The sequence below is a fragment of the Sminthopsis crassicaudata genome, chromosome 5, assembly GCF_048593235.1.
Source record: "Sminthopsis crassicaudata isolate SCR6 chromosome 5, ASM4859323v1, whole genome shotgun sequence".
Classification (NCBI taxonomy): Eukaryota; Metazoa; Chordata; class Mammalia; order Dasyuromorphia; family Dasyuridae; genus Sminthopsis; species Sminthopsis crassicaudata.
In genome coordinates this window covers 177,170,377-177,189,999 of record NC_133621.1, presented here as the reverse complement: position 1 = coordinate 177,189,999, position 19,623 = coordinate 177,170,377, and the positions used below count along the sequence as shown (strand labels likewise).

General features: G+C 33.5%; 1 protein-coding gene across 1 annotated transcript in view; it reads right to left on the bottom strand.

The window, feature by feature from the left end:
* Positions 1-13,034: 13,034 nt before the first annotated feature.
* Positions 13,035-19,623, bottom strand: part of ST8SIA1 (ST8 alpha-N-acetyl-neuraminide alpha-2,8-sialyltransferase 1) — a 92,633-nt gene continuing 86,044 nt past the window's right edge. Inside the window, exon 5 of the mRNA XM_074268852.1 lies at positions 13,035-13,952. Within this exon, the coding sequence (XP_074124953.1) occupies positions 13,466-13,952 (487 nt within the window). The 3' untranslated portion in view covers positions 13,035-13,465. The remainder of the gene's footprint in view (positions 13,953-19,623) is intronic.

The window sequence follows — 19,623 nt, the reverse complement described above, 5'->3', positions numbered from 1 at the left end:
CTAAACAAAAGAAATTATAAGTAAGCAGAAGCAATGAAAAAAAAAAAAAAGTAGGAGAAGGGAAATTGGAGAATACCATAAAGCCATTTAGGTTATCTATCCCTATTCCAGATGAACAATTTGATTAAGATACTGTAGGTGTTAGAAAGTTCTCCATAAACTCAAGCAACAGGAAATGTACTGTATAAAAAGTAAGAGCAATGTTCTGGGATGACTAGGTATAAATGACTTTGCTGTTCTCAGAAGTACAATGATTCACAGCTATTCTAAAGGATTTATGATGAAAAATCTCATTCATACCCAAAGAAGGAACTGATTGTGTCTGAATACAGATTGAGCCATTCTTTCCCTCTGTCTCTGTCTGTCTCTGTATCTCTGTCTCTGTCTCTGTCTGCCATAATTTATTTTTCTTCAGGTTTTTTTTTTTTCCTTATTAGGGTAGATCTATGTTTTCTTTCACAACATGACTTTTATGGTAATGTTTTGCTTAACTTCAAATGTGTTTTCTTAATTGGGACGATGGAAATAAGGAAGAGAACTTGAAAGTCAATAATTGTTTTAAAGAACTGTAAAAAATTATTTTAAATGTAACTGGGGGAAATATTAAATAATTGTTTTTAAAATGAGAAAAACAATTTAAAGACATTTTAGGTATAATATAATACTTTCCAAAAATATGCAATCATGAAGACTCATCTTCATGAAGCGATTTCATAGAAATTACTTAGAAAATCATATAGAAGTAAGTGATTTTCCCACTTCTATGGATTGTACACTTTGCATTTCAATTTAAATGTCATTACCCATGTAAAGCTGTGTTTTGGGCGCCCCCTAGTGGGTTGTGTACATTAGCTGCAGAGCATCCTGTCAAATCTGGGATTCTTTTACATTAGTGATTAATACAGATTGCAAACGGCTAGAATCCTATTCCCTTGCTAGATGCCAAATACCCTAATATAGGATAATCTATTATACTGATCTACTTGTTTTGATATCCTATAAGTTTAGATAGTCATAACTCTGACTCTAAAAGTTTATAGTATTAAAAAAATCAACTGTGGATGTTTGACGGATTTAAATAATAAACTGAAAGACCGCTGACAAGATCGAGGGCTGAGCAAAGTACTTACTTTTCAGCAAACTTCCCATCCCAAGCACTTCAGAGTAATAAGGAATGGACCATATGAAATAATTAAAATTATGACCGGAGGAAGAGAAGACTGGAAAACATTCTCTTCAAGGTTAAAAAGAACAACTGTCCTTCTAAAACAACAGTAGAGGATATGAAGTATCCGTTGTTCTAATTATACTGAGTCGTGCCATGTCCCTGCAATGACTGACACTGACAGATATTCATTTTAGGTATTGACCAGAGGGGCTTCTATCCTGTGATCCTGAAAAATAAAAATTCAACGAATAAATTAAGATGATAATTAAAGCAAAAATTAGGACAGAAACTAGGTCTACAAACAAGAACTCACTCAGAGTTTGTCATTAAAACGAATGAGAAAGTAAATGACTTAGAGCATATAATTGATAATCTGTTCAAAACTGTAGGGTTTGGGGAAAAGAGAATAACAGTTTGGGTATTCAAAATATAAAGATGGAAAACATTAACAGAACAGAATAAAAAGACAAATATTGAAAGTACAAATGTGTTATTTACAGTCCAAAACAGCTGATCCTGAAGATAGGATCAATAGAGATAATTCAGAGATCACCTATGTTTCAGAAAAATAAGATAAATTAAAAATTACTAAATGTTAACCTTTAATCAGTCAGTAAATATTACTAAGCACCTATTATGTCAGGAAATAACACAAGAAAACTGATCACATATTTTGGAAATAGGGAGCAAAATACAAACCTATAGAATCAACAAGTCAGCCACAAAAATAAACCCATGTTAAAATTATCTATCAAAGGATATAGTAGTTAACTTGTCAGACTCTCAATGTCAAACATTAAATATTATAGCCTTGTCTTGCCTTCAGCTATTAAAGAAAATAAATCTAAATACCCCAGAAATGACCTTCTTGTATGAGAAATCAGAGACAGCAATGTTATGTTTTTAAAAAAAATCAAGTTACACCTCAAAATAATATATCTTGCAAAGCTGAGCCTAAAAATTAAGTGGAAAAAATTGAGCTTTAAGTAAGAGTAAAGGATTTTGGTCACTCCTATTAAAAAACAGATCCCAAAGAAGAGGAATCTTGTGTGTATATAAATACTTCAAAGAAAAGGATACATGGACAAAGACCAAGTAAAGATAAGGTAATAAAATTAATAATTTCATGCTAGAGACTAGGTGAGAATGAGAGCAAAGTAGTATAAATTAATCACTAGATTAAGTAATTTAAAAAAGAGAAAGAAACAAGTGGACAAAAAGCCCCAAAAGCATTAAATGAAAAAAGTTTTTTAAAAAGAAACTTTAATACTTGTAAAGTGGAAATGGATTTTCCTGTCCTTTCAAAAACAAAAACAAAAAAAAAAAGGAAAATAACAAAATGGACAAGAAAGAAAAATTGAACAATTTGATGCATAAATTAGTTTCAATTTAAAATGTAAATGCATAAACAGAGGGAAATATCATTATGCATTACATAAATTTTTTATCTATTTAAATTCAAATTTAATTTTATCTCTGTAAAAGAAGCTGTAAGCATGCCTTCCCATGTTACTATAACACTAACAATTCACAATGCTAAGAGAAATAAACTCTAAAGATGTATTATAGACAATGAAATATCATTACTAAACACATGTGTGATTTTTCTTTTCTTTTTTTGGAGGGGAAAGAGGGGTTAAGTGACTTATACAGAGTCATAAAGCTAATAAGTATCAAGTGTTGAGGTTGGATTTGAGCTTGGGTCAATGCTTTATTCTCTGTTTCAACATCACTAATAGCGCCTAAATATATCTGTGATTCATTAATTGCTAAATCTGATGACATCTTTTCAGTCTACATCCATCTGGATCACTCCACAGTTTTTGATGTTATTACCTATACCCTCTCCTGGATTTGCTCTATTCTCTGGCTTTTCATGACACTGCTTCTTGACACGTGTTTATTTTCCTATCTGACTGGCTAAAAAAGTAAAAAACTAAAACTAAAAAGTTTTCTTTTCTGGATTATCAAACATATACTGTCATCTCTAGAAGAATGTGTTCCAGGAGTCTATCCTATTCTTGCTATTTTTCCTGCTTCTCTTTATACTCTGCCTCTGAGATACCAAGCCTCTTCAGAGCTTATTTCTATTTTTTTAAAGCTTATCTCAAACGCAATCTCTAGTAAGATCATGAGTTCTGCCTGTGACTTCCAGAGAATGCCCTATCACTCAGACTGAAAGAGTCGGCTAAGCAATTTCAAGTCTCCACTCAAGGAGAATTAAAATTTTCTGAACATAAACGGCAATAAGTTCACTGCATTCTCACCCAGGTACAGATCATAATTACACTGAATGGAGAGTTTTCAAGGGTTGCTCTGTCAAAAAGAAAAACAAGAAATTTCATCACCTTGTGGCGATGATGTTGCCTCTTCAACTTAGCCAGGAAAGTCCTTGAATGACCAATGACTCCATGGGAATGACCATTCCCATACCTGAACCTCTTCAACTTGGCAGAATCTGCTCAATTTGTACTTTGATCTCATTGCCTTCAAACCTCAGGCTCAAATCCAACTGAGGCATTATCAAAGTTTCAACTTTGTCACCATCATTCTGACCCCTCCTACTAGTCAGTCTCCCAAGGGCTTCAGATTCTCTGTAAAATGAGGAGTGGGGTTAGCTAGTTTCTTGTCTCTTCTAGCTCTAGCTCTCTGCTTCTTTAATCCTATGGGACCATCACCACCAGTCAATATCTTTTAGCAAATGGGGGAAATATGGGTTCAAAGAAAATCTAAATGATGCTTGGAGTGGATGAGGAAACAGATTTAATTCAACCAACATTTATTGAGCACCTACTATGTGCCAGGCATTATGCTAGGCTTTGAAGACATAAAGACAACTACGCTCCCAGGAAGCTTACATTTTACTGAGGGTAATGTGGGGAACCACATGTACATAGATAAGTATATACAAAACATACAGAGTAAATACAAAATAATATCAAGGGGAGGGGTCCATGAGAGGGGGGCAGCATTAACAACTGGTGGAATCAGGAAAGGCCACTTGTAGGAGGTGTGCTTTGTAGGGAAACAGGAATTCTGCAGAGTTAAGGGGAGACATGACATTTCAGGCATGGGGAACATCCGTTCAAATTTATGTTGATAAGAGAAAAGTAGTATGATGATGAGTATTTAACAACCAGCTTTTCCCCTCCCCCCTCAACCCTCCCTTTCATGTATGCACAATATACTTTTAAATATAATCTGCATTAACAGTTTTCCATCATTTTTTTAATTCTACAAATCATCATAACTAGATAAATCCTAGTTTGTTATAACTTTAGAGCAATCCTAGTTTGTAGCATATGCCAATTTCTGAGGTGTAAATACTCACCCCAAAAATATAACAATCAACACTCATAAGTATATATCAATTGCTTCTCTGGCACATGACTTTGAGATACAGCCTATTATATATGAAGAATAGGGATTGAATTGACCGGTTTATTGGAAGAGTATAGAAGGGGAATGAGTGAAGGGAAATGTGATCTATGAATGAGGGAGGACTGTGATCTGTCTGGAGAGTTTGGAATGAAATTGTGAAGGCTTTTAAATACAAAACAGAAGTTTGTAGTTTATCCCAGGAGGCTAGAAAGGTATTCTATTAGTGTTTCCTAAACAGAGGAGTCATACACCTATACACACCTGTGCTTAAAGAATATGAATTTGGCAGAAATGTGGAAGAAATGGCAGGACTGGGGTAGGGGTAAGGGAAGGGAGAAGGGAGAGTGGAAACTGGAGGAAAACCAATCAGAAAAATATTTTAAAAGTTCAGGTGAGAAGTATCAGGTAATGACTATCTGAAAGGAGAAGATGAAGTGTGTGGGAAAGGGGAAGAGAGAGGGAAAAAAAGAAAAGGGCAAGAGAATATTGAAGAAGAATCATCAAGATGTGAAAAAAAATTAGATTTGGGGGGCCATTGAGGGAGACTGAAGAGCTGTGGATACCATTGAAATTACAAAGTTAGGTATATTTTTTCTAAATGTAACTGGAAAAATAATAAAAAGAGAAAAATAATGTATTTCACTGGGGGCTATGAAATTGAGATGTCTACAAGGATCATTTGGGTAAAGAGTCTAACAAGCAGTTGGCAGATGACAGAGATAAAGATAATCCAACTCTTAGATTTTTTTCCCCCACAAACAAAAATTGTAAGACATTATAAAAGAGATGACTAATGAGTATCTAGAAAATAAAGTTCTAATCAAAAAAAGTCAATGTGGCTTCATTAAGAATAGATCATATTAATCTCCTGTCTTTTCTAAACAGTCAATACATCTGTATAGCAATATTTTGTCTGGATTTTGTCAAAGCATGTTTATATTCTTTTAAAAAATACTATGCCTTTTTAAAAAAACTATTGTCATTTCATATGTTTTGCATGATTTCACATATATAATTTATATTATACTGCTTGCCTTCTCAAGAGGTGACAAGTGGCAAAAAGTGAGAAAATTTGGAACTCAAAATTTTTTAAAATGAATGTTAATTTTTTACATGGGATTGAGAAATGTTTAATGAAATAAATAAAAATATATTGAGAATAAAAAATCCACTATCATTTCCCAATATTATACCCCCATCCTAAGAATCTCTTCTGTGTAATAGTGAAAAAATATACAAAACAAATGGGCACATCTAACGTGATTTTTGCAGAAAATATGCAGAGATTTAGCTTAGGCAGTTTTAGAATTAGGAGGATTTTGAACTGGTTAAATTTCTAGACCTAAAAAATTGTTCCAAGTCAGTTTGGGACTGTTTAATAGGATTGATCTGTCCCTTAGATAAAGGTATTAATGGCATGGTTAACAAGATAAGAAGGATCTATGCACTATTTTTGAAAGAGAGAAGAGTATCTTCTGTATATCCCCTGTATCTGGAGTAATGTCAAGGGAATAAAACCATTATAAGAGTAACAAGAGATCTTGACTTTACACTGTGCTATTACTGGAAGTTATTTGGATGGTGTGGAGCAGTTTGGGGAGGGCAGTTTTTGAATGAGAAGGTTATTGCTTTTAGGTTAATAAATTCATTCCCCTTTTGAAGGGAGTTTAAATCTTAGGATGATACTACAACTATGGAAAACTCTAGAACCTGTAAAACTCTAAATCTGCAAATTTTGCATATAGTTCCTAATCAAATAGCTCAGGAAAATCTTAGGCTTCTGTTCTCTGGAATAATTCTGCATCTTCAAAATGTTTACATGCTTCTATTAGAAACATCTACAACTTTGAGCAATACTACATTTATATACAATAGCTACTTCAGTTAAATTCAAGATTAGTTATTCAGTTAATGGAATGCTAATGACTATCATTATAATGAGAGCTGCATTATAAAACCTATCCTCAAAGTCCATAAGATTTGTGTGTTGAATTTTGCCTTTCAACTAATACTGAGTAACTTTTATCAAGCCATTTAACTTTTCAAAATCTCTACTCCCCACTTTGCCACTCTCCACCCTTACCTCAGACAACTCTCTAAGAATATGAGTTTTTAATATTCATTGGGAGAGAAGATCACTAACCAGAAGTTCCCTATAGCAATGAAAAAAATGATAGTGGGGAAACCACTATCTCTCCAAAAAGAGATTAATCTGGCCTGGGTATATATATTAGGAAATCATGAAAAGTCAGTGTAAGGTTAGCTAGAATCTGGAAAAAAATTAAAAGGATTCAGGCCTCGCCAAATGCCTCCTTTTTCTTTATGAACATAAATGTGATCAAAGGAGTACCTGGGTCAGAAAGAGTCAGGGATACTGACCTGTTTCTTCCTTTTGCTCTTCATTCTGTCTACATTCAATTTACTCCAACATAATGATGTCATTTTAGTTCTCTGTGAGAGCAAAGGACAAGCAATCTATCAATTCAATTATTATTACCTCATTTATGCAACTTAACTATCATTATCTGGGAACTTGTTCTTTCTAACTATTGTTGTGTATTATAGTGTATAAATTGTACTGAAGGATGTATTGTTTAAAGAACTGAATTTTTATTCTGGATCATTATTATTTTCTTTTTTGTGGCAAGAATTTTAATTTCTTTCTTTAAAGTCTTATGTTTATCTAAAATTATTCATATATATATATATATATATATATATTTAAATTAAGTGGAGAATAAAATAAAGCAATGAATTAGATGATTCAATTGCCTCCAAAGCATTATCTCCTCATACTTCAATAAGTAAAACCAGATTAGATTGTGTTACTTTGTTTATGTGAGAGATTATCTCAATTTTCCATTTAACTCAAAGAATTATCAAATAATTTCTATACCTAAGTAACTATATCAAGGACCAAAAAAAGACAGCCACTGCTCTCAAGGAGTTTACATTCTATTGGAATATTCAGTCACAGTCCACAAGCATTTAAGAACTTTGTATTATGCTCAGCTTTTCTGGATACAAAGAAAGACAAAAACAAAATTTTTGTAATCTAGGAGCTCATCTCAATTTCTAATGGACTGGTAAGCAAATACAAGATAATTAGAGGCTGGAGAATACTAGCATTTGGATTGTCAGAGAATCAGGAAAGATTTCATACAGAGTAGATGGCTTCTATGTTAAGTCTTGAAGGAGTCTTACAGATTCCAAGAAGTAGAGGTGAGTAGGAATTGTCATCTAGACATGGCTGAAAGCTTATGCCAAAGCAGAGGTTGGATGAGGAATGCTAAATTTATGAAATAACTAGCAAATCAATTTTGTAGAAATGTAAAGTGTCTGAAGGGAAGCAATGTGAAACAAGTTTGTTATGGTAAATTGGAGTCAAATTGCAGAGGATTTGGAGTAACAGGAATACCTGGGAATATAAAGAAATAGAGCGAGTGTTATACTCTCTTCTAGGTCCAAATAAGTGGTCCATAATCTACACTTTAATACATTTTATTTTTCAGTTGTGTGAAGGAGAAATTAGGGAGATGGGGAAGAGTAAAATAAGGATACTGACTATAAGACTGTTGCAATAGATTAGATGAAAGGTGATGTATATCTGAATTAGGGGTCAATTATATGAGCAAAAGAAAGATGATGGATTCAAGGAATGTGGAGGTAGAAAATATTGGACTTGGCAACTAATTGGAACTGGAGAGTATGGTAAAGGAGAGGGAAAAGTCAACAACATGTAAAAGTAAATGACTGCAAAGGTGATAGTGCCATCAAAAAGAATGGAAAAATTTGGGGAAGAGACAGATTTATCAGGCAGGATGAGTTCTAGTGTTGAGTTTGAGATGTGGAAACATATGAGTATTATGTGTTATCTCTACTTTTTTCTACATCTGGTGAATCTCTCTCAATTGGAAATACATGAATTTATCATGATTCAATCTTGAGGCAGGAACAAGATGATTGTTTAATATGGATGATATATCTAAAGCCCCAGTTAGCTTTGTATTACCTCCTTTTCCCCCTCCTCTATCCTAAATGCAATAAGGAAAACAAAGGCAACAAGAATCTGTGTACAATATGCATTTCAATAACAACACAAAAAGAGATAGGCAATCAATTAACATTAGGAAAACACACTTTTTCATCTAAGCTTTAAAAAAGATCACAGTACATACTAGAATATAACTCAATAAACATATATTACTTTAAGACAATCATCTGTATACAGACAATATGGGTTAGTTGTGTCACAGTGACTACTTCCTCTATGAATCAGAGAAAAATAAAGATTTTTATAAGAAATTATTTTACCTTAAAGAGCAACGGCATAATAAGCCTGCAGAGCATTTGCACATGTGAAATGAACATTGTTGGTTTTCCTCATGGTAATGATAAGCAAAGGTTGTATTGTATTCATATAAGTATGACATTCTGAGAGTTGCCACTGAATATTATCCCTAGCAGGTCGAAATGGCAATACCAGTCTTCAGGTGATAGCATACAATTTTAGGAGATGAGATAATAACACATATACATACACATTTATATTAACTTTCTTGAATGGAATTTCTTAATGCTAAGCATCCTTTTATAGTGTGACTTCACAGACACCCTCCCTTATTTCTCTATGCTGTAGAATCTTTTGGACCCAGTCCCCAATACTTTCATAGAGGCTGTATAGAAATAAATGTAATGATTGCTCTCTTCACAAAATGTAATGAGTAAGAAAATCCAACTGAATGAAACATCAACTTAGGCCACAGATTAAAGCAAGTATGAAAAAATTATCTATATATTTAAGACGTCTAATCCAAATGGCAGTTAAAGTCATTTTCCTATCTATCTTACCTCTAGGAATTTCCAAGTCAAACCCTTGACTTATGTCTGCCCAAAATTAAGATTCTCTGATAATTCATAGACAGTGCAACAGTCTCCTATTTTAATGGATGGAAAATGAAGTTTCACTCTTCCTCCAATTCTCACAAAACCCTTCTAGATATTGTTATCATACTTATGTTGGGCCCAATTCATTTTTTTGTTCCATGTATGGTGGAAACTTACATAGATGTAAATGTCAATGGAGTACAAGTCTATTCTACACACACACACATACATATACATTCCAATTAATTTGTAAACTCCTGGGGGAACCATGTCTCACTCATCAAGATTAATGTGTTGCATATAACAGATTCTTGATAAACATTTCTGACATGAATGCACTTTGGGGTAGGATAGAGGAATTTTTAATATTTGTAATAACATAACTTTCCTCAGAAATACTTAATCTTGACCAACATGGTATAAGTTAAAAATCACAAAAATTCAGTATGCCCACATAAGAAAACCAGATCATAATTAGACCTAAAAAAAGAAATTGATTGCTTAATAACAGATTTTTAAATTATGGGACTTCATAGCTCTACACAATAAGATATAATAGCATATCTATTAGTGTTTTCCACATTCAGTTTAATCTCAAGTAACTGTATAAATTCTTTGGAATCTTGTGGTAAATTTTGAATCCCAGAAATGATTCCATTTATTTCCCATCAGGCATCTGGACTCTCTCTCTCTCCCCTGGGCTTCATCAATTGGAAATATGGGAAATGATAGTTTAAGTTAATTGAAGCAAAAATATGAACTAGGAAATTAATTTTCTATAAACTGGAGACCTGGGTTTGAGTCCCTAGGCAAATCACTTTAACTCTTCCCTTAGTTTATTCATCTGTTAAAAGGAAATATTACAACTTTCACCATCTCTATTAGAGGTTTCTATGGATGAAGAAATAGACCAAAATGCCATGTAGTTGCAAACTACAATTATTATCTATTCCAAAGGTAAAAATAAGTTATTTAAACATTTTTGCATTAGTGTAGATAACTGAAAATTGACTATATACAAATGAATTCCAATAAGGAAATATGGATTGCCAACATGCCTGATAAAAAAACTTATATGATAAATAATCTTTTAACTATATATAACAATGACTATTTCCAAGCTTGTATATTTTAGGTGATTTTAAAGGAAAACAAATCATAATAGTCATATATATTCTTAATTTTCATTCCATGTTAAAAATAAAGTATCATTTTATTTGTGATTCAAAAATAAATGTGACGAAATAAATTCATTTTAAATGATGATGTCCTTTGCTATCTGACCATCAAAAGGGCTGAAATTTTGTTTTATTGATTCTGCACTTGAGCTAATCTCTTGGTGAATGATGGACTTGTAATTCTATAAAATCTAATTGATCAAATATGATTCAGAGCAGAAAGTATGATCTTAAAGTCCTTAAGAACAAATAGTTCTTATTTGGTTGGGAGGTTAGCATTTATTTGCGTTGTGATGATATTTCCATGATGCACTAAGAAAGAAGGCAGCATAAATCCTCAATAATGACCAGTATAAAAAGCATGACTATAAAGCAGTCTCATTCAGTAAATAATCACAGAATTCAAATTCAATACTTTAGAATCATAACATATATGTAAAATATTTTCCAAAAAAGATATGCTTTTTATTTGGCCCTCCAGAGTCTACACAGAATAGATAGAATTACATAAATCCCTAGGATAGATTTGTATGTATCTATTACAAATCATCATTGGGAATTATATAATAAAAGATATTGATATACCTTGATATTCAGTGCTACAGAGAAAGATGGACAGACAGACTAATGAAACTATTGATAAAGAGTTGTTTGGTTGTTTTTTTTTAATCATGGCATTAATTTGGATACATGCATCTTATAACTTTTGAATGGATATCTCCATTTAGAATACTTATATTTTAATGGTATATATACTTAGACATGTATGTTTTCTAATGTAATTACTGAGCAATTTGTAGTTTGAAAAAATAGATATATTCAGGCTGACATATGTATTGAAAATTTAGCAAAGCTTAATAGCATTATGTTTTGCAACACTATGCTACCATAGAATCAAAAAAAGAAAAGTGGATTCTGGTATACAATTAATCAATATTCTCAAGCCTTTTTAAAATAACCTTCTAACAATCAATATAAAGAGGATTATGACAAATAATCACATTTTAAACAATTCATTTCTCATTTTGGCTCTCTCATTCTTTTCCCTTTAAAACTGTCTCCAATTTATTGATGACATGGATTAACAAAACCATGTTTTATTCTAACTTCTTATCCTTTAAAATATTTCATGTGGTCATTTTTGATTTTTATTATTGGGGGTTTTACATGAAGACTTTGATAACTTCAGTGTGCCCCTTGTAAATGTGTGTATTCCTTCTAATGGTACAGATCTTTCTCAATCCATAATGAATGTCATTACTCCCTGTCGAAACAAAGGAAACAGGCTTGCTGGGTAAACACACTAGGGGCTCTTCTACAACTGCAGACCTTTTCATGGGAGATTTTGTGTCATTCAGAGAAGCAATATCCATGGCAAGCAATATCTGGCATGGGTAGAAAAGACTGTTTTTGCTCTGGGTAATCTTTTGGGGCTAGAAATTTGGGTCCTTTCTATTCAGTGGATATATCCTTTTCACACTGCAGATAAGGACACAGCATCCCCACAATATGGAAAAGCCATGTAAAATTTTTTGGCTCTCCCTTTTTTACCACAGAAGTACGAGATGTTATGGCATTAAAAGGTAAAATATATTGCTAATATTACACAATACTACACATATATCTTATGCATTTCTGATTTTTTATATTTTTTTCTGTTATCTGCTGGCCTTCACATAGCATCTGCAGCATCCACAAAACTCCATAAAAATTCCCATTTAATTTCTTATGCCGATCCAAGAAGGGATAATTGTATTAGCAGAATGGAGGATAGCCAGTAAGCTATTATCTAAGAACTACAGTGCACATAGTGGATTTTTTAAAAATCCACCACTGGTTATATAAATTTTGGCCCTAACAAACTGGCAACTTTATTATGTATGATGGGATATGTATGTCTGTGTAGGAAGAAGACAATTGTTCTACCTTGCTTTATAAGGTATATTCCCAGGGAAATACTAAACTTAAATACTGCTATGATCCCACAGAACTTTAATACATATCTAAATACCAAATTATGAACAAGATTATAATAAATTTGGAAAATACTACATTTAAGTATGTAGTCTCTTTATAGTAACAAAACAATGACAGGGCAATATGGACACAATTATATGATTTTAAAACTGCAGCTATTACCTGAATTATTTAGATAACAGATAAAGAAGCAGAAATGAGAGAGGAGATAGAATCTAAATACCGAGACTAGGTTCCAATTTACCAGGGATTCATATTGTCTAATTACTTGGCAAAAGAGTAACACATCATTTGAAAAAGAAAAAGTCATTACAGACATAACATTAAAAAAAAAACAATCACAACAGTAAACTACAACATTTTGGATTGTTATTACAGAACACAATATTATTTTACTCACACACAACTTTTTCTCCCTCCCTCCCCACCCACCCACCCTACACAACCCCAAATGACAAAAATAATGCTTGTAAAAACTACCTTTCTAAATACCAGTTTTGAGTCAGATGGATTTCAATATAGTCAGTATTACTGGCCAATCATCACTAAAATTCCCTTCCCATTTCCCAAATTCCCCTTATTGTTTGTCATCATAAAACAGCATGATCTTCATTGAATGACACCATTTGAACTTTCTTCCAGAGTTTTATTAGCCAAAACTCCATAGCAAACTATAAAATATTTTGCAGAAGGAATGATCTCCTGGTAAACCTCCAAGTCAATGTTTAAATCACAGCATTTTATTTCTTTTTCCTTATGTGATCTATGCAAATCCATAAATAAGTCTGAATGTTTTCCCTTCTGCATAGTCACTCACATACTCATAAGTACTAAAAACATTGCACTGGCCCATCCACTTCCTGCATCTCAGTCCTTAGGAAGTGGGTGGGCTTGAGAGGTCTTCACATGGTTCTAGCTGCATTTTTAGCACTCCAATTTTATGAAGATACCAAAGCTGAAGGAATTCCTCTGGCATGGCATGGAAGCCTGAATAAGGGAGTTCATTGTCATAGTAATGATGACTAATAGACTGCTCACGCAGATCCATTGAGAAAGGCCAGAAGCCATAGATGGTAACTTCTTCACACAAGCCCAAGGCAGCACTGACCAGAAAGAGACCTGTAGATAAGCGCTTAGCATGAATTCCTCTGCTTTTCCAGAATTTGCCAATGCTACGAAGAAAGTTGGGATTGGCAAAAAGCACTGTTTGGTTGGCACCCACATCTGCCAATGTGTAATAAACCCGGAGAGATGGTTCTGTCCCTGTTTTCATAGAAAAAGCAGGCATGTAAATGTAGCTGTGGTTATATACTTTCATGTCATCAACAAATGTCTTTCGGGACCAAAGCAAGTTCTGGAATCTGTTTAAAAGAGAAAAATAAAGAAAGAAAAGAATCAATCTTAGCAATGAGGGAAACAAATACAACAACATCCAAACAACTTCTTTTATTTTGTGGTGGCTCCAGCGATTAAATCAGTAAATATTTTTTAATAATTAGCAATTTATTTTAAAATAACTTTTTATATAAAATTCTCTTTGACCTTGTAGAAATTGTAAGAGCTTTTGTGGAATTATCTCCAAGCTCATAAGCGATTTTTTATGTTCAACCTACCTTCATATTTTATTTTCTATGAGCATAAAAATACTAAGATGCTGGCTTCTTTCAAAATGAATTTACATGGATTCATTTTTATGCAAAATTATTGTGAAATAGAATACCCTTTTAAAATAAATATTACCAATTTTCAAACTTCTTTATGTGCTTGTTAGACACTGTTTATTCTCCATATTTTCAGGGGATGAATTCTGGAGATCCCAGAGAATTCCATGCATACTTTAATGTACCAATAATAATGACTTATTCACAAAAGAGAATTTGTTTTCAACACAAAATGACTCAAACAGCTGCCTATGTTTCTCTCCTGAGTAATAATTCATATATATGATCCTTAGAGTACTCCAAAATACTTTCTTCCCCATAACTCTTCAAGTAAGCAGTACAAGTGCTACTATTTCCATTTTATTGATAGAATTGAATGAAAAAATGACTGGATTAACTGACTTTCAGTGATTTGACTGGGGTAAATAAGACATCTGGAATTTGAAATCAGAATTCTTGAGTCCAAAACCAGCCCTCCTTTCACTTTACAACAATGTTTGTGCTTCCAATTGCCTTCTCGCAAAGAAAGATGCTATTTTCCCATTTTATGAAGAGAATGCCTTGACTTGGGGCATCTGTAGCCAAAAGTGGCAGAAGCTGAGGATGAGGATAGGGTAGTTTTAGGAAACAGGAGGAAGTACCACATAGAAAGAGTTGGATAGGCTGAATCATGAATTTTTGAAACTGCAAATTATGAATCCACAAGATCCAAAGATTTTGTGTTGGATATCACTGTCAGCTTGCCAAGCATCTCACAGTGAGCAGGCATGAACGAGTTGAGATGTACATAATTGGAGGGAAAAAACAAATCAAGTGAACATTTGAACATGTCAAGAACTAATTATCTAAAGCTATATTTATTATAACTGCTAGGAAAAGCATAAAACCCATGTACCATCCAGAACATATTCTTCTCTCAAGTTTCATTGTGCATCTGAATATTCAATTCTTAGGGTATTCCTCACAGACATGAATAATATGTGAGTTCTCAAGCACTATTACTATGCCCTTAGAAGAATGCATAACAACAGGTTCAATCTGACTTCAAAGATTAGATATAGGTGGTCCTCAAATTCATAAATTCTTGTTATTCAATTTCAAGAGAGTTCTTGTCACAGATATTGTAAATTTCCCTATAGTAGGTGGTCCAGACTTTCAATCCAAAATTTTATATTTTCTGGCTCATACAAACACAGATTGCATATAATCTTGCTTCTTCATTTGTAAAATGATCAAAACCATTCAACCTAAACTGGTTACAGATTTCATGGAAAGGGCCAAATATGTCTTCATATTTGAAGCAAAAAACTTGGGTTCAAGAAAGGCCAATGAGAAGTTGAATGTAGAATCTTTTATTAATAAGGAAAAATTACCTAATTTAACCTTGACTCAGAGCTGAAGTTTGGGATTTACATGAACCAAGTTTATTTTGGGGAATTTCCCAAGATATATGTTTGGCTTGTACCCAAGCTTTTTCCTAGAGAACATTATAATTTGACATGTCTAGCTCTTCCTGAAAAAAAGCAAAAGGGTATTTGGTTCCCCTGAAAGTGCCCAGATTAGTAAAACATTTAATAAAGAACGGTGTTTTTATATAATCTGATAAAAATGTAAAAGACTTGCATCTGACTTTATAAATTGTCTTTACAATATTTTCCCCTCTCTGATAAGCCAAAGATATATGCAATATTCCAGACTTCGAGTACTACCCTGAGTGGACCCCAAGTAGAATTGGATTGAAGTATCCCTGCAAAAGTCATTTTCTACTTCTATTGTCTGGGGAAAAGAGCAAGAAAATAGAGGAGGATTGGAACCTAAAAAGAAATTGTTAGTTATTGAAAGGGCTTCGAATGTGTGAGGAAGTCCAGGGATTGAATTTGGGGCAGCTATGTTTGAACACACTTTGGGGAACTTGAGGAAAAAGAGAACTGGCTAGTATTGAGCGAATAATAAATGTTTATTGATTCATTGCTTGATCTGAAAAGGGAAAAGGATTGAAGAAAAAAAAGAGCTGAAGAGAAAGATTGAAGTAGGAAGAAAAGGAGAAAGTAAGGTAAATCAGGGGCAGCTAAGTGGCACAGTGGATAGATAGATAGCCTGGACTGGAATCAGGAAGACTCATCTTCCATAGTTCAAATCTAGCTACAGACACTTCTGAGCTGTGTGACTCTGGGCAAGTCATTTACCTTTGTTTGCCTCAGTTTGCTCATCTGGCAAATGAGCTGGAGAAGGAATGGCAAACCATTCCAGCATCTTTCCAAGAAAACCCCCCAAAAATGGGATCACAAAGAGTTGGGACATAATTAAAACAAATGACTCAACAACAACAAAAAATAAATAAATAAGGTAAATTTTAAAAAGGTAAACAGAATGGCCAAAACAAATTGGAAACTAAAATAAGTCAAATAGAGAAGGAAAAAGAAGCTGAGAGAAAGCAGATTATTCAGAGGCAAAAAGGCTACAAAGAGAAATGCACTGGAGCTGCAGTGCATTTACACTTTGGAAATCAGCAAATGATGTAAATTAAAGATTGGTTTACTATTTGTTGATTATCTAAGCTTTTAAAAAGCAATGAGAATACATTAATAATACAGATTAAATTCTAAAATGTGTCTTTTTTTGATAGCTAGATGCTAAATATTTATCAGCTTACCTCTGGTCATAAACATCTTAATGAGATGGCTAGAAAGCAAGTTATAAAAACCAATTTGTAAAAAAATTAAACAAAAAAATCTGATTTGGAAATGGGGAAATCTGAATTATTTCAGGAGATGGAAAAATAGAACATCAAAAAAACAAAAAAGGAGGAGGAGGAAAAGGGGAAGAAAGACAATTTTGTAGTCTGGTGCTAAAAACAATGTGAAGAGAAGGAAGCTGCATTATCTGTCCTCTGAGGAATGATAAGATATTTACCCTGAAGTAGTCAGTCGATTTTATCCCAGAAGAATCAGAGGGAGACAAAAAAAGGGTAATAGTGATTAGTGATGCCTGAGGATATGAGGCAAATATTTGTTAGCCTAATCATAATAGAAATTTGCTGTCTTTCTAAGGCATATATCCGAGATATAACCAAAATACCCCTCTAACCCCCCTCGAAGACTTGTGAAACAGATGACTCTTTCACACTTCAGAAGATTCACATGGTCATAAATAAAACTGACAGAAGGAACACAGAAAGCATTGCTGAGTATGGGACAGGAAACAACACCACAGGAACATTTGGACAAGGAGTGTTAGAGGAAAAAAATAAGGTATTTTTGTCATTGGAGTATGCTGCGTGCTGTAAGATTCTCATCAATTAAGGGACTTCAGGAATAGCTCTTTACACTCAGGGTTGTCAAAGGTCTGCAATCTGTAAAAAGGAAAAACAACAAAAAGAACAAAATATCTGAACTGGCAGTGGGGGAAGGCTGAAGAATAGAATATCCACAGAAAAAAGAAGAAGGAAGGGAATGAAAAACATTCTGCAATCTGGGGTTAAAAGCAAATTTACAAACTTCATAAAAAAGAGGAATCTAGATTATCTGTCTTCCCTTTCACAGAAGCTCATCAGTTGATTTCATCCCAGAAGAATGAGAGGGAGAAGATAATGGGAGTTTAAACTCAATTGATTCAAAATAGAGCTCAATATTTCCCCACTCTCCAAACTTCCCCTCTTTACAACTTTCCTATTTCTCTCCAGAGCACTACCATCCATCTAAGTAACTTGGTTTACAATCTAAGAATATTTTTGCGTCACTTTCCCTCATTGCCCCATCCAATCAATTACCAATCTTAATTTCTCCACCTTAATTTCCATTCATAATGAAACCATTTAGACTTTTATCACTTCTTACCTAAGCTAATCTAACTTCTATAATATCTTTCCCAAATCACATAGTTGACCAATATAAGTCCTCTGTTCAAGAAATTAAGGAAACTCTATTGCTTCTGATAAAAAACAAATTCCTCTGTTTGCATGTAAAGCCCTTCACAATCTGACTCTTATCATTTCTGGGCTGATTTATTCTATCTTCAAGCTAAGATTGTCTAATTGTTGCCCATAGACAAATTGTATTTCTTGTTTCTGGCCTTTTGCACAAGTCTGGAAAATACTGTCCCTATAATAAATACTAGTTGATTGATTGGAATAAATTCTCTTCTCCACTTTGTCTCTTAGAATTCCATGTTCCTTCAAAGTCAAGCCAAAGTCAAGTGCCACTTTCTATATGAGGCCTTTTCCTTTACTAGTATCTATTACTCTATTCCAGCAATACTAGACTAAAAGTTACTGGAGAGCAGGTACTATTTGGGGTTTTTTGTCACTATCACTAGGATGTAGCACTGTGCTTGGCACATAATAGGTACTTAATAAATGCAATGAAACAATGAATTAAAATATAAATCTGCATATAAGAGAGGAAAACGAGCGTGCTAAATAATACCTCAAGCCTAATGTGACCACACTCTTCAAAGAGCTTCCCATTATACATGCAATTTAGATAACTGATATTTGTAATAAATTGAATTTTTTTGTAGTACAGCTAGATGGTGCAGTGAATACAATGCCAGGTCTAGAGTTATGAAGACTCTTCTCTTTCTGAGTTCAAATCTGACTTCAGATACTTAACTAACTGTGTGATCCTGAGCAAGTTACTTAAATCCATTTGCCTCAGTTTCCTCATCTGTAAAATGAATGGAAGAAGTAAATGGCAAACTACTCTAGTATCTTTACCAAGATAATTCCAAATTGGACCATAAAGAACATGACTGAAAATGATTAAACAACAACAACAAAGGATATTTTATGAACTGTTTTCACAGGATCATGTGGGAAAGTATGTGAACACATCAATAAAGTTCTACCAATGCTGAGTGAAGATGATGTCCGATTTTATGGGATTTAGCAGGTGGTAAGAAAGGAACAGTCAAATGTAGATATCCTCCAAGGTATCCCATTAGATATGGAAACTAAATAGGAGATTCATTAAGGGTAGGAGCCTTACTTACTTAAAATATATTTCCTTTAATTTCTTGTGTCCCTGTGTATTATAAATCAATCTATTCTGTCTTTGTGGATAAAGTTCACCAGGATTCACCTGTGAGTGGAGAAAGGGAAAAAAGGGAAGCAAAAAAGGTGGATGTCAAAAGTTATGGGCATATGGAGAAAATTGGGAGGAACAAGACTAGTAATCCTGAAGACATGTTGGTTAGATTGCTGGTTGAATGTTTGAGACATTTAGATTTTAGAACCCAGTATAATTTCCCCCTTGGAGAAATTATAGAGGAAGCCCTTGATCGCCAGAATGGGAGAAGGGTGCTCACAGCCTCAGAAATTACTGAAATCTAAATTTGTAGATTATTGGTCTCCTAATCACCAATGTGAAAAATT